The following is a 16,139-nucleotide window of genomic DNA, read 5'->3' on the forward strand; positions in this document are numbered from 1 at the left end:
CTATTTAAAAAAAAACTAACAGCATGTGTATCTTATAAATTCTTCCATGTGGGTGCTCAAAAAGCTGCCACCTGATGTACTCTTCACGGTCTCATGGCATACACCTGAAGGATACACACCCTGCTAGCCAGTCTCCTGCTGATGAACATTGATTTCTGGCTTTTGCTAATATGAACAAGGGTAGTGTCACACATCATACCGCATACCTGCAAGTGTATTTTTTTTTATAATGATTTGTATTTTTTTTGTTAATGGTTGGTTTACAGTGTGCAAATGTATTTTTAACACAAATGCAGAAGTGGAATGGCTGTGTCAAAGAGTATATACATGTGTAATTTTGGTAGATAAGGCCAGATTGCCATTTTAGGGGTTTTAGCAATTACAGTTTTCTCAGCAGTGTCTGTTTTGCCACTGCTTTGCCTCTGAATATGTTATCCTATGGGTACTTCGGCTACTTTTTTGTTTTCATTGCTTGCATTTGAGTATTTTTAAGCCATCTGGAATTTGACGTAAGGTGTCGATAGGGCGTGTTTCCTGTGTGTATACACATTTCTTTTCGTTACTTCCCTTTCGGGCTGCCTACTCTAGTGCCCTAACCCCTTTTTTGATTAGTTCTTATTTCCCTAGGGGTCCTTCAACTCTTTTATATCTTTTATCAGTCTTTTCTTTGTCCTCAGCCATATCCATTATCTAATTAGTCTCCCCGTTAAGCCCATTTTTGTCTTTAGGCCCCCAAATCATTCTTATTGATATTTAAAACTTTTTTTATTATGGAAATTTCCATGAATAATGAAATATATGTATATTGTATATCAGTGTGTATTGAAATGCATGCATATGGGGGGATATAATAAACTCCAGGAATCCATTACCAGCTTCAGTAACTACCACCTCGTGGTAGATCTTGTTTTATCTCCACACCTAACCCCTTGTCCTCTCTCCCTCCACCCCAGTTATTTTGAAGCAAATTATAGGCACAGTATCTTAACATTTGGACTTTTTTTTTTTTTTTGTCCTTTTGCCTTTTTCTAGGGCCGCTCTCCCAGCATATGGAGGTTCCCAGGCTAGGGGTCAGAGCTGTAGCTGCCAGCCTACGCCAGAGCCACAGCAACTCAGGATCTGATCCGAGTCTGCAGCCTACACCACAGCTCACGGCCACGCCGGATCCTTAACCCACTGAGCAAGGCCAGGGATCGAACCCACAACCTCATGGTTCCTAGTGGGATTCATTAACCACTGAGCCACGACGGGAACTCCTTAACACTTAGACTGTTGAAGTTGTCTCCTGTTTTCCAATTTTTATCCTCCAGGTCATCCTGTGTAATTCTGTGTCTTTCTTCTTTGGTCTTTCATTTGTAAAATAACAGTTTTTTAATAAATGCTTATCGAAATTGTATGCTGGATGCTCGTACCTTGTCACACATGCTCTTTCGTGTGCACAAACCCTGGGTCTCTCATAGGATCACATACTCTGGGAGTTCCCGTCATGGCTCAGTGGTTAATAAATCCAACTAGCATCCAGGAGGATGCAGGTTCGATCCCTGGCCTCGCTCAGTGGGTTAAGGATCTGGCGTTGCCATGAGCTGTGGTGTAGGTTGCAGATGCAGCTTGGATCCCACGTAGCTGTGGCTGTGGTGTAGGCCGGCAGCTCCAGCTCCGATTCGACCCCTAACCTGGGAACCTCCATATGCTGCGGGTGTGGCCCTAAAAAAAAAAAAAAAAAGACATACTCTGAAACGAAGGAATGGCATGTTTGTGTCCTCACAGTTCCTAGCTTAGTCTATAAAGGCAATAACAGCCAGTAAAATAGAAGGGAAAGCAGACAGAGGAGAGGAGAGAGACAAGCAGAAAACAGCGTTGCATCTGGGACAAAGGCCCATTTCTAAGAGCAGCCCTGCCCAGAGGAAACACGGGAGAAAAAGGGCAAGTTTGGACTTTCCACCAAGATTGGGCGTGAATACAGTGGCGATTGAAAAAAAAGAACAACAAAAAAAACCCAAAAAAACAAAACACAAGCAAAAAAACCCCCAAGGCAAAATGTTTAAGAAATGTAGAAAGTTTGAAGACAGATGTTTTGTTCTCTCATCTTGTGGAGAACCCTGCTAGTGCTTAGTAAGCGACAGAATGAATTTCTGGGACTGATTTGAACTTGAGGGGGAGCAGAGATAATGTCACAATAAAGGCTTTGGTTCCAGGGTTGTGTACTTTCGTCAGAGAAAGTATTCACTTCGCAACAGGAGCTATAACGTATTTTATGAGCGATTAGAGTGGGTGGTTTTTCTGTTTAAATCTGTAACATTGGCTTTTGGCACCATTCGCTTTCTATCCAGTAGCACCAAGGTCTCGCTGTAAAGCATTTTTGTGTTTTTGCAAAACTTTTCACAGTGAGCCTTTCAGGTAGGATTAAAAGATTAGAAAAAAAAAAAAAAAAAGCTGATTGAGAGTGCTGTAATATAGAAGGGGCTTTTGTATTTTATAAAAAGAGTGACCTAATTTATTAAGCTTAAATTCTTGATTTGGTAATTCAGCATATTTACCTTCTGTGGAAATGTGAAAAACTCATTTTCCCCCAGGTTTGCTTCTGTTGCTCCTCAAAAAAAAAGAAGGGTCCCAAAGTTAACCTGGGCCTTATATCTTCTATGCCACTGAGCCTGGTCCCAGGCTGAGAATAAATGCCTGACCTGAAAAAGAAGTGAGCCTGGGCCCAGGGAAGGGTATTCAAAACAAGTCTGACTGCATTTCCCAACCGAACGCACTTTAAAATGATCTCCAAACTCAGGGCTTATCTGCATGAGGGGTCATCAAACTGGCCAGTAGGCGCTGGTTTTTATAACAAAGGATGAAATGACAGGTTTGACATGGTTAGGGGATTATAAACAAACAGACGGAACACCAGAGAGTTTGCAGAGACTGAATGCGCCCTCAAAAGCTTAAAATACCCGCTTTCTGATCCTTCTAGAACACGCGGGCCCATCCATGATCCACATTCAGGGCGTAAAGTAATTAATATTAACCCACGTGGACGTTTCACGTTTCTCGTTCCTTTGTTTGTGTTCCTTCCCTTTGGTTTTGTAAAGGTTGTGTAATTTTCCACTGTGTGACGATATCACAGTTTAAGAGCGGATATTCCATTTTTTGCTTTTATAGCCAATATTTGCACACATTTTTATGACTTGGGGAGTTGCTTGGCCAGATATTATGCAATGTAACATTTTGGTAGTTGTTGCTACATTGCTGTCCTTCCAAAACGGACCATTTTCTGTTTCCCCTCACACTGTTTTCCTTGTTCCTGTCAACCCCGAGAGAGACTGAAATCGTTTGTTTAACCCGACAGGTCTCTTTATTTTCTCCTGCTGACGACCAGACATTTAGTGACTTAAAACAGTATCATCATTTATTTTGCTCATGAATATGCAGTTTGGGGCGGGCTTGTCTGCACGTGTCCTTCCTGGCGTCTCAAAGGCTGGGTGCTGACCTGGTCCCTTCCACATCTGGTTGCAGCTGGGGTTCCTCGGCTGGGGCTGCGGAGGACACCTGCAGAGTCTTTTCCGTGTGGCTGCTTTTCATCCCCGCAGTAGGGTGTCTGGATTCTGAGGAGGAGCGTCCTGTGAAGAGGGCCAGGTCATCTTATGATTTGGTGTCGGAAGTCACATGGCATCATTTCGGCCGCAGTCACGGGCCTGCCCTCCTCTAAGGGAGAGGGAACGTAGACCCCACTTCATGACGGACAAGTGGCAACATCACTTTGTAAGAGAGCACGTGGGGTGGGATGTGTTGGTCCAGCCGTTCCTCAGAAACTAGAGTGTGCCGTGTGCTGGCATGTTTGTTGTCTTGTGCATATCTTTTTTTTTTTTTTTTTTTTTTTTGCTTTTTAGGGCCACACCCGCAGCATATGGAGGTCCCCAGGCTAGGGGTCGAATTGGAGCTGAAGCTGTCAGCCTCTGCCAGAGCCACAGCAACGCAGGATCCGAGCCCTGTCTGCAACCTACACCACAGCTCACAGCAACTCGGGATCCTTAACCCATTGAGCGAGACTGGGGATCGAACCCGCATCCTCATGGATCCTAGTAGGGTTCATTAACTGCTGAGCCACGAAGGGAACGCCCCTTGATGTGCATATCTTTAATGGTGAGTGGGGTTATATGTATATCTTTTCATCTATTTATCGACTATTTCCATTTCTGTTTTGGTGGCCTGCTTTTTAAAATCCTTTACTCTTTTCTCTTGGAGTACAGATGATTGATTCTATTATTAATTTATAGTAGTGCTTGTAGACTAAGCAAATTACACTCAAAATTTGTTGAGAAGATACCTCACGGTGATGGGCGCATAGTCCCCACTTCGACATGGAGGAGTGGACAAGCGCTGTTTGGGGGGCTGGTTGAGTTTGCTAACAGCGGGGACTTGTGGAGTCATTGCGTTTAGGGACCACGGTACGTACTGTTGGTTTTAGGCACGGGGTGCAGGGAGGGGAGAGAGGGTGACGGTCGTTTCCTCCTCCTCCTCCTGCTGCCCATTAGCCTCCTGAATCGCTCTCAGCAGTGATGAGGAACAGGAGCAAAGATGCCGCCTTTCTCTTTGGTCTTTTCTTTTTCTTTTTTTGCTTTTCAGAGCTGCACCCATGGCATATGGAGGTTTCTAGGCCAGGGGGTGAATTGGAGCTGCAGCCACTGGCCTACACCACAGCCACAGCAATGCGGGATCTGAGCCATGTCTGCGACCTACACCACAGCTCACCGCAATGCCGGATCCTTAACCCACTGAGGGAAGCCAGGGATCGAACCCGCAACCTCATGGTTCCTAGCTGGATTTGTTTCTGCTGGGCAATGATGGGAACTCCCTCTCTTTGGTCATTTTTATACCTCAAAAAGCCAGAAAATTTTAGATGCCAGCAAAGGAAAGGTCCTATTTAGGAGGAAAGCAAAATCCCACTGGTGTCCTTTACTACTGAAAATTGCTTTGGATTGCTTTTGAGTTCTAAGGTGTGATTTGACTTGCTATCATCAAAGTTGAGGTTCAAAATTGTATCAACAAAAATGGATTGACCCATTTTTGACTGTTTTCTAAAATATTTTTTTTGACTGTTTTTTTTTCTTTTCTTTTCTTTTTTTTTTTTTTTTTTTTAGTCTTTTTAGGGCCGCATCTGCAGCATATGGAGGTTCCCAGGCTAGGGGTCCAGTCGGAGCTGTAGCTGCGGGCCTACACCACAGCCACAGCAATGCCAGATTTGAGCCGCGTCTTCAACCTACACCACAGCTCATGGCAACACCAGATCCCCAACCCACTTATCAAGGCCGGGAATCAAACCTGTGTCCTTGTGGATGCTAGTCGGGTTCATTAACTGCTGAGCCACAACCAGAACTCCTGATTGTTTTCTAAAATATGAAGGTGTTTAACAAAATGAAGCATTTCTCCACACCTTGGCACTAAATTAGAATGTTACCCTTATACTGACTTGTTATGGGATAAACTGTGATAAACAGTTAGAATATGTCTTCTTCCTAGTTGTAATCTTTGGCAGTTTTATAGGAACTGGACTGGTGTTTGTCATTGTAGTTCTCATTTTAGGTATGGTTTGACCCAAAGACTTAAATTCTGTTTGCAGGACTCTTTCTTAAAAATTAAAAAGAAATTACTATTCATTTATTATTCATTTTTTCATTTTCGCTGCACTCATAGCATGTGGAAGTTCTTGGGCCAGGAATCGAACCAGCACCAGGAATCGAACCAGCAGCACTGCAGTGACCTGAGCCCCTGCAGGGACAGCACTGGACCCTTCACCCGCTGAGCCACAAGAGACTCCGAAATTTTATTTTTGTAATAGAAGTGTAGTTAATTTGCAGTATTAGTTTCAGGAGTACATCATAGCGGTTCAGTATTTTTATAGGTGATACTCTGTCAATAGTTATTAGAAGGTAATGGCTTTACCTCCCTGTCTTCTCCCATGCATCCTTGTGGCTTATCTGTTTCGTACTAGGGATTTGATTCTCTCAGTCCCTTCGCTCCGTCTTGGTTCACATCTGACCTCTGCTGTCTTACTTGCTGGTTTCACTGCCAGGTTTCACTGTGATGGAGAGATGGCTGCCAGCATCTCTAGCCCTGTGTCCTTCCAGGTTCAGAGTCCGTGCGGGAGAAAAAGAACGCTCGCAACACAATTTCCAGGTCTTCCGTGGACCCTAACTGTACGTTATGGTTTGCTGATTGGCTTAATCTGAGTCCCATGAACATCCATGGAGCTGGGGGTCGGTTAATTCTGCAGGAAGTACGTGGGTTGGTAGTAGGGAGGGTCCTTCTGCGAAGGAGTAGCTGTCTTGGGCAAAGACGGATGACACCTCCTAAGACTGGAGGTGATTTTTGGCATTGCTGTTATATGGTGGACTAGGTTTAGTTGATTTAAGCCTTTTCACATTTATTTTATTTTTGGAGTACATAAGACATTCTTGTGGTATAGGACTCAAAACCACATAAACAAATAGAAGGCAAATCTTGCTTTTGTCTCTGTTCCCTGCATTCTGTTCTCACCCCCACAGGTAATAATTTTTTCGAGTTTCTGGTTTAACCTTCCAGTGTTTCTTTTTCTTTTTTTTTTTTCCTTCTTTTTTTCCCCTTTTTTCGTGACTGCACCTGCAGCCTATGGAAGTTCCCAGGCCAGGGATGGACTCCCAGCCACACCAGTGCCCTGAGCTCCGGGAGTGACAATGCTGGATCCTTAACCCACTGCGCCACATGAGAACTTCAATAAGTAACATTTTTTTATAAGTAAATTTTTTATTTTGAAATAGTTTTAGATTTAGGGAAAAGTAATGAAGGTAGTACGGAGAATTCCCTTCATTCAATTTCTCCTAAGGTTAATGTCTCACAATACTGTTTTACATTTGTCAGAATTAAAGAATATCATTGGCTGATGATTATCAATTAAACTTCATTTTATTGTATAAAAAGTAATAAGCGGCTTTTTGATAAAATTGAATGAATCTTTTAAAGAAGAAGCCGAGACAAAAGCACAAGAGAACTCCTGGGTGCACTTGCTGCCTCTCACCAAGATTACATCTGGGATTTACCTGTAGAGTTGATTTCCTCTGTCTGTTCCATTTGCTGGGATCTTCTTGTGTTTTAATTAAGCATGGTATAATGAATCCTAGTGCTTTTGCAATAAATAAAATAAGGGAAAAGGCAAAAAGTCAGGGCTTTAAGTATGGTGGGTTAATTTGTGGAGGAGTTTGTGGCTTTTTGGTAAACTTTCTTATCAGATGCCCTGATGTAGTTAGTTCTGTTTTATCCATATGAGTGGAGGGACGCCTAGAAATAATGATACATTCGAAATCCACCCCGAGGAGTGTTTGTAGACGTCACTGCTGATTTTAGAATCCTAGAGCTTGGAGCCTGAGGGTGCCTGGGAGGTGTTTGTGTTAACTTCCTACATACTGCAGAGATCTCTTTAGCAATATCCATTACAGATGCAGTTTCTTTTCTCTCTCTTTCTCTCCTTTTCTTGTCTTGTCTTGTCTTTTTAGGGCCACACCCACAGTATATGGAGGTTCCCAGGCCAGGGGTTGAATCGTACCTGTAGCCACTGGCCTACACCACAGCCATAGCAATGCCAGATCTGAGCCGCGTCTGCAACCTACACCACAGCTCATGGCAATGCCGGATCCTTAACCCACTGAACAAGGCCAGGGATTGAACCTGCGGACACTGGTCAGATTCATTTCTGCCAAGCCTTGACGGGAACTCCCAGATGGAGTTTCTGTCTAAGCCCTGCATACTGCTTTGTAGGCAGTCCATTTCATTATCATTGTGTCTGACATAAAATTATTCTCTTGAGCTGATGCATAGATGATTGTTCTGTCCTCTGTAGCAATAGAGGATGTAAAGGCCCAGTTGTGTCTCCTGTGTAGATAGAGGAGATACAGAGGTGTGTGTGTGTGCGTGCACACATATGTACACATATATATCTGCATATATAGGTTTAACCCCCTCGCTTACTTTCTGCTTTCTTTCCTTTCTTCTGAGATATCCTCTGATTTATTATTTACTGTTTTGTTTCTTTGCTTATATATGGTTACTTAGAAATGTTGGGATAAAGCGATGAAGAAGAATAATGAGTAATCCTAGAGTTCCCGTCATGGCTCAGTGGTTAATGATTCCGACTAGGAACCATGAGGTTGTGGGTTCGATCCCTGGCCTCGCTCAGTGGATTAAGGATCCGGCGTTGCCGTGAGCTGTGGTGTAGGTCGAAGGCATGGCTCGGATCCCGCGTTGCTATGACTCTGGCGTAGGCCGGCAGCTACAGCTCTGATTAGACTCCCTAGCCTGGCAACCTCCATATGCTGGGGGAGCAGCCCCAGAAAAGGCAAAAAGACCAAAAAAAAAAAAAAAAGAGAGTAGTCTAATCTCATAAGGTTGTTATAAGAATGAAATAAGATCACATATATGAAGTGTTTAACACAGTATATGGGCGCACAGTAAGCACTTAATAAATGCTGACAGTATAGTGGTGGGATTGGTCTCTGTCATTGGTCTTTTCCACCTAGATTAACAGCGAAGATAACACTAAACAATTACCTATAATATAAGGCAGGATGACCTACGTAGAGATAGAAGCAAGTTCTTATTTATTCTAATAAAGGAGCGGTTCAGTTAGAGGCATCGTCTTTCCTTAACCTTGAAGTGGAAATGGATTTCCTTAGAGAGAGTAACGTTCTAGGTGGAGGGGCTGGCATTAGCCAAAGCCTGGAGCCAGGACCAGGCATGATCTTTTTCATGGAATCTTAAGCAGTCACTAGGGGTTGAGTAGGTGGAGTGAGGGTAGGATATGGAGAGGGCGGATTGCACAGGACTTTGAAAGCAACCTTGGGAAGTGTGTGCTTTATGCTGGAGTCTTAGGGTCCATTTTCAGATCTTTGAATAAGGGACCAGGATTGGAACTTATGGCACAATCGATGTGATTATTGTGTTTAGGCAATTAGTGGTTCCTATTGATTTTTAAAATCTTTTTTTTTTTTTTTTTTGTCTTTTTGTCTTTTTTTTTAGGGTTGCACTCGCCACATATGGAGATTCCCAGGCTAGGGGTGTCATCAGAGCTATAGCCCATGGCCTACACCACAGCCACAGCAATGCAAGATCTGAGCCTCGTCTGTGACCTACACTACAGCTCACGGCAATGCTGGATCCTTAACCCACTGAGAGAGGCCAGGGATGGAACCTGCAACCTCATGGTTCCTAGTGATTCGTTTCCACTGCACCACACAACTGTTGATTTAAAATCTTGGCTGAGAAGGCTAATGAAACATATATAGTAGAAGGAAATAGTTGCCATAATCCAGGGTTTGAAATGGAAACTTTTGGCAGGTTGCAGAAAAATGAGTTTCTGAGAATGAGCCCTAGGAACTTCTCAAAAATAGACTTGGGGCTTTTCGTATGTGGAGGAGTAAACAAATGGATTAGATAATAGCCTTCTTTCTCAAAGAATCCTGATCTCTGGATTGGGAGACAGGGTTGGCCTGGGCCTGGAAAGGGAGTCCTGGCTTTTCCGGCTGACTGCACGTATAATTGAAGATGGACCTACCAGCTCAGCAGAGTGGGCTGACTTTCAGCCTGAAGAGAGAGCTTGAAGCATATTTTGAAACTGAGCACTTGGTTTCTATTTTGAAGTCTCTGAAGATAATGATCTGACACAGGGAACTAGCTTTTGGGAATGAATCTGGTATGCTCAGACTTGAGCATTGCCAGCTTTTTCTCTTTTTGACATGAGATGATTTGGCGGTCCCTTAAATTGTCTTGTATTTTTGCAATGTCTTCTGTTCCTTATGGAGCTGTTGCCTTCCCAACACTTGTGACTCCAAATAACTCATGCATTCTAATCAGAAATTGTTGGGAAGGAGGTCTGATGAGGAAATAGCGACCGGTTGACTGCTGGTCAAGTGAGAATTTAATTTAAGCTGATAACAGTTGGGGTATTGGCTGCATGGAGTGCCCAGTGAGTTATTACTTTTATTTTTTGGCTGTGGCTTCTTTTCCTGGTTGTAACAGATGATCTGGCATCAGACTGAACTAGCAACAGGGTGTATATGTGTGTGTGAATTGCTGATTTTCTGTTAGTATGAGTTTGGCTTTGCATGTCTACCGGCATCCTTCTGAAGGAAAAAAAGCAAATTACTACTTCATTTATGTCCTAGGAAATACTAATGCTATTCTACAGGTATATAGCATTTATGTAACATTTATGCTTTTCTTTCTTTCTTTCTTTCTTTCTTTTTTTTTTTTTGTCTTTTTGTCTTTTTAGGGCTACACCCACAGCATATGGAGGTTCCCAGGCTAGGAGTCAAATCAGAGCTGTAGCTGCCGGCCTCCACCACAGCCGTAGCCAGATCCGAGTCTCGCCTGTGACCTACACCACAGCTCACAGCCGAATCCTGAACCCACTGAGCGAGGCCAGGGATCGAACCCACAACCTCATGGTTCCTAGTCGGATTCGTTTCCGCTGCACCATGACGCAAAGAAGAGACGTAAAGAAGAGACTGGGTTAAGGTTGCTGACTCAGCAAATAAGGGACTGGGGCAGCTTCCTATATCCCAGGACACTTTGTAGGAGGAGAAAGCTGAGTGCCCCTCTTTTCTCGTTCCTGTTTTTCAGCGGCGCCTTCGACATCTCCGGAACGTCGCTGCCCGGAACATCGTCAATAGAAATGGCCATCAGCTCCTTGACACCTACTTCACACTTCACCTGTGTGACACCGGGAGGCCGTGTAAAGGTGAGGCAGTCTGAACGTGGCCCCCACAGACGGTTGCATCTCATTTTTGTACTTTTCTGACGCAGGTGATTCTCAGCGCCTCTTCTTTCATTGCTTGTTCGAAAGCTAAATTGTCATGCTGTCGGAACACGCTTCAGGAGCAGTTGTTAGATACGTTGAAGAGACACATTGCACATTGATCAACTTATCTTTCCTTTATGAGTGTTAGTGATTAATGTCTTTACTCCAGGAGCTGCCATTTAAACTAGATTATTGGGAGCGAAGCCAAAAAAGGGGGGGGGGGTGTTTGAATCCAGTGTCTAGTACTAATTTGCTTTTCTTTAAAATGTAATTGATTCCTTTAGTATTATGTAAAATTAGGACCTAGTGCGTATCTTCTCATATCTGTAATTCCTTGTGTATATGGCATCATTTGTAGAAGAGTGACCTGGTTTCTTTGAATTCGGCTCCACATATTGAAATGTTTCTTCCAAAAGTGATGTAGTCCTACGAGTAGATCAGTAATTTGATTCAAAATCACAAGCATCTTGTGACTGTGTGTTGGATGAAAGGCCCTTTGATATAATCTGTTAACCTGTGTTGGATACTGTTAGAGAGAAAGCATGGCACGATGGGAGGAGTGCTGGGTCAGGATTGGAACTATGTTGATACTGGTTCTAGCTGTTTCAGCTATTATGTAACTGTAAACCCGCTGTATACTATATACTTAAAGAGCTACAACACTAGCTCTGTGAGTTTTGGCCAGAGAGCATGGCTTTTTGAGCCTCACTTTTCCCATTTGTCAGGTGGAGATAATGAGGTCTCAAGAAGTCGGGCAAGGAGTTCCCATTGTGGCCCGGTGGGTTAAGAACCTCACATTGTTTCTGTGAGGATGCAGGTTCAATCCCTGGCCTTTCTCAGTGGGCCGAGGATCTGGTATTGCCACAAGCTGCGGCATAGGGTGTAGATTTAGCTCCAGTTTGACCCCTGACTCAGGAACTTCCATATGCTGCAGGTGTAGCCATAAAAAGAAAAAAAGTCAGGCAAGACAGATTTTTATAGCATCAACTGGGATAAGGTAGTAACACTGGATTAGATGTGATTAAAGGTCTATTTGTATTAACAAAAGTGGCATTATTTTAAAAAGAGGTGCTGAGGACTTACTTGAATTTTGTTCTGGGGCAAAGATGAAAAATTTGAATGACATCTTATCTTTTTGGTTTTATAACTTTAAAAACCTGTTATGAAAGTAGTAGTTGTTTAATAACTTTTTTCTTTTTAAAATTTCAATACCAGTGTATGCTAATAAAAAATATTGATCAGGAATCATATAGAGTAGAACCCCCCCCGCAAATGCAAATAGCATTAAGACAATTTTTTTTTTGATAGGCAAGAGATAGATTTACTTAGATGGGATGCTTGTGAGAGATGCAAGGAGGCTCTGCCTAAAATAATTTTTTTTTTTGTCTTTTGCCTTTTTGGGCCACACCCGCAGCATATGGAGGTTCCCAGGGGAGGGGTCAAATTGGAGCTGTAGCTGCGCCTACACCACAGCCACAGCAACGCCAGATCCTAGCTGCGTCTGTGACCTACACCCCAACACATGGCAACGCCGGATCCTTAACCCACTGTGCGAGGCCAGGGATTGAACCCGCAACCTCGTGGTTCCTAGTCGGATTCGTTTCTGCTGCGCCACGGCAGGAACTCCCTGCCTAAAATAATTTTTAAGGATGAAAAGAAAAAGCCCTCCAAATTCTGCTAATTTTATGTAGTTTTACTTCATTCTAACTGTGTATTTTTATTTATTTATTTTGTCCTTTAAGGCCGCACTGATGGTATATGGAGGTTCCCAGGCTAGGGGTCGAATCAGAGCTGTAGCTGTCAGCCTACAATACACCACAGCCACAGCAACATTCAGATCCGAGCCGCTTCTGTGACCTACACCACAGCCCACGGCAACCGCCGGATCCTTAACCCTCTTCGTGAGGCCAAGAATTGAACCTGCGTCCTCATAAACGCTAGGCAGATTGGTTTCCGCTGAGCCATGATGGAGAAACTCCAACTCCGCATATTTTTAAAACCATTGTATTAATCTGAACGATTAACACGAGCTACTGTAACAAGCACCACAAACCTCAGTGACTTAGCAAATGACATTTCTTCAACATTGACTTCACTGTAGATGTTCTTCATCCGGTGCTGGCTTGGCAGCTGTCCTCTAAGTGGTGACTCAGGTACCCAGGCTTCTTCTATTTTGGAATGCCGCTTCTGGCCTGGCAAGAGAGAGGGATTATTTGAAGGAGATTTTTTTTTAAATGGAACCGATCTGCATCAATTCCATCACATTCCATTAGCCCTGTATCAGTTGCATCATCCTTTGTAGATGGAAAGGGGCCTGGGAGATGTTCTCTTCCTGTGTGTCCAGAAGAAAACCAAAGCATTTTGGTCACTCTCTGTCCTAAGGCTGTAAGCATTTTTGCAGATCTTAATAGATTTGGTTTGCTGCTCATTAATTGGTTTTATCACTAGCAATATATGACAGTGCCAGAATTCTTAGCATTTTTGATAGGTTTCTGTGTAATCACTCCTTGGTTACCTTCGTTAGAACTTGTGTGTCCCTGCTCGCGTTATCTCTGATGATAGTAACTGACGTGGAACTCAGTACATTTTAGATATTTGGTGAATGATAGCAGTTACTATTAGAACAGTAGTGTTAACAGTCGTAATAGTAGTTTGTAAAAAGAGCAGTCATGGGACTGGTTGGTGACCATGGTGTAAAAACTTGTCTGAGAGATACAGTGAGAGCAAAGTGATTGTTTTCTTGTCGCTGTTTTTTTTTTTTTTTTTTTTTTTGTATGTGTGTTCTGTTCTTGTAGCTCGGTTTATGTGTTGAGCTTAGAGGTCATGGACTGTTTCTTGAAGTTATCTCAGAAAAGTGATCATTCACACAATTAGGGAAGAGCTGGCTTCAGACCGCATGCAAGCCTGCTGTCTGGCAGTGGTATTGAGTCTGTCACTAACTGGCAAGCCCTTTGGCCCAGGCATTTAGTTCTCCTTGTGTGGTTATAGTTCATTTCTCTCTAAAGTGAGAGGATTGATGATTCCTGAGACTTCCTCCTGCTCCAGAATGCCATGGTTGATTGAAGTCTCTCCATGGTCTCCTTGTTGGGCCCACATGGTAGGCTCTAGAACTTTTCAACTACAGTAGGAGGAACAAGAAGAAATATCTGAAATGCTGATTTCTAAGTTATTCTTTTATTTCAGTTGAATTCAAGGAAGAGCATAAGAAGTGATGTGTCGTTTGTCCTTGTTGACCTTTCCACTTGCTGTGTCCTGGTACCCTCTTTCCCACAGCCCGACCAACCGGCTGTGTCATCAGACTTTTGAAATTTTGCCACTCTGATAGGTGAAAAATAGTTTCATGGCGTAGTTTAAGCTCGTCTCTTTTGTTATGAGTGAGCTAAAAGAAGCGTTTCTTGAGCCAGGGGGATGCGGTGTCACAGCCAAAACAAGCCTTTAGAAGCATCCTCAGCAATCTCTGGCTGCCGTGTTTCTTTAGGTCTTGGCACGGAATGGAGAAACATTTGTGTCACAGCGGCCCTGTCGTGCAGAACTAGTCTTGGATGCTATCTTTTGGAAAATTTGCTTACCCAATAGTTTTGCTCAAATTGAATCAATCAAAATTAATTGTATTAGTGAAATTATATGTATAGCTCATAAAGAATTTTTAACTCACCATTTCATTTGAGCCTCACAACAGCCCTGTTATTTTCCAACTCTCCTTCTCCTCTGAAAGCTGAAGAAACTCTGGCCCAGAGAAGTTGACAGACTTGTCCAGGGTCAGGCTGATGCACGTGTCCTGGGGGCCAGAACTCCTTTTTTTACTCTGAATTCTCCTCAATTCACTATTCTGGTGTGTACCCTGCTGCCGATGGCATTGATGCTACTGAAAATGTCACAGATTGATGGACGGTGTAGGCCCTCATTCAACGCTGTAGAAACTGCCTCGATTTGGTGCTTCCTTTCCGGAGCGTAGGGCTCCTTTGTTGCGTTCTTTCCATTTGAGTTAGTCAGCAACCCATCTTGAGGGTCTAAGGGAGAAGGCGAGTTGTTTAGTTTTATCTGTACACGCAGTTAGTCCGCAGTGTTGTGATGCTGTACCTTTGCTGAGAGCTGGAGACACGTATTTCGGGAACTGTTTAATTCAGACACTTTAGAGATTAAGTTTAGGAATTCTCTCGCTCAAAAGAAAAGGAGTTCCCATTGTGGTTCAGCAGTAACGAATCTGACTAGTATCCCCAAGGTTGAGGGTTTGATCTCTGGCCTCACCCAGTGGGTTAAGAATCCGGCGTTGCTGTGAGCCATGGTGTAGGCCACTGATGTGGCTCGGATCCTGCGTTGCTGTGGCCGTGGTGGAGGCCAGCGGCTACAGCTCCGATTCCACCCCTAGCCTGGAACCTCCACATGCTGTGGGTGCGGCCCTGAAGAAGACAAAAAAATACACACATAATTAAAGAAGAAGCTTAATCCTATCACCTACGATGAATGCTGTTAACGTATTTATAAAAATTTTGATTCTGTTGTAAATTCTCTCTTAGGACCTGTTTTTTCACTTAGTACATTGGCCTTTTATCACCACAAAGTAGAGTAATTATCCTTATTATTTCTGTTTTCTCCTTTCTTTTCCTGCCTGGCGGTTCCCAGGCCTCAGTTCAGTGGATGACTTGGCCAAGTTTCCCTCTCTCTGGGTTTCATCTGTACTGCTACACACCAAATACATTTTTCAAAGTTTATTGTCTCTGGAGTTCCCGTCGTGGCGCAGTGGAAAGGAATCTGACTAGCATCTATGAGGTTTCGGGTTCGATCCCTGGCGTCACTCACTGGGTTAAGGATCCGATGTTGCCGTGAGCTGTGGTGTGGGTCGCAAATGCGGCTTGGATCCTGTGTTGCTGTAGCTCCATTTAGACCCCTAGCCTGGGAACTTCCATATGCTGCGGGTGCAACCTTAAAAAGACCAAAAAAAAAAAAAAAAAAAAAAAAAGAAGTAAAAAGTTTATTGTTTCCAAACTCATGTCTAGGCAGAATCTGTGAAGCTGTTGATTCAGTAAAAAATTTGAGTACCTACCTGTGCCAGGAATAGTTTTATATGCTGAGGAAACATCATTGTTGAAAACGAATGCTGCTGCCCTGAGGGAGTCCACAGTTGTTTGCAGTTCAGTGGTGGGCGTGTGAGCCACCCGTTTCAGTGTGTTAGAAAAAGCTTAGGTCTGTCCATGTGTCACCTGAATCATCTCATGCACTAGTGGCGTGTGCATCACCCTCGGGAAATAATCGCCCTATAGCAGCACAGGGACACAGGGTCCTTTGCAGAGTCCGAGGCGACACAGCATCACGGGAGGGACTTTGC

At 43.5% G+C, this 16,139-nt stretch overlaps 1 protein-coding gene across 6 annotated transcripts in view; it reads left to right on the plus strand.

The window, feature by feature from the left end:
• Positions 1-16,139, plus strand: part of UVRAG (UV radiation resistance associated) — a 282,079-nt gene that overhangs the window by 21,290 nt on the left and 244,650 nt on the right. For 3 of the 6 annotated variants that reach the window (XM_021062529.1, XM_021062531.1, XM_021062527.1), the window contains one exon: positions 10,636-10,753. In XM_021062529.1, coding sequence (XP_020918188.1) covers positions 10,636-10,753 — 118 coding nt within the window. Of the gene's footprint in view, positions 1-1,694; positions 3,748-6,058; positions 6,183-10,635; positions 10,754-16,139 lie in introns of those variants that run through there. The other 3 variants (XM_021062526.1, XM_021062528.1, XM_021062530.1) reach the window with 3 other exon arrangements.

The sequence above is a fragment of the Sus scrofa genome, chromosome 9, assembly GCF_000003025.6.
Source record: "Sus scrofa isolate TJ Tabasco breed Duroc chromosome 9, Sscrofa11.1, whole genome shotgun sequence".
In the NCBI taxonomy this organism is placed as follows: Eukaryota; Metazoa; Chordata; class Mammalia; order Artiodactyla; family Suidae; genus Sus; species Sus scrofa.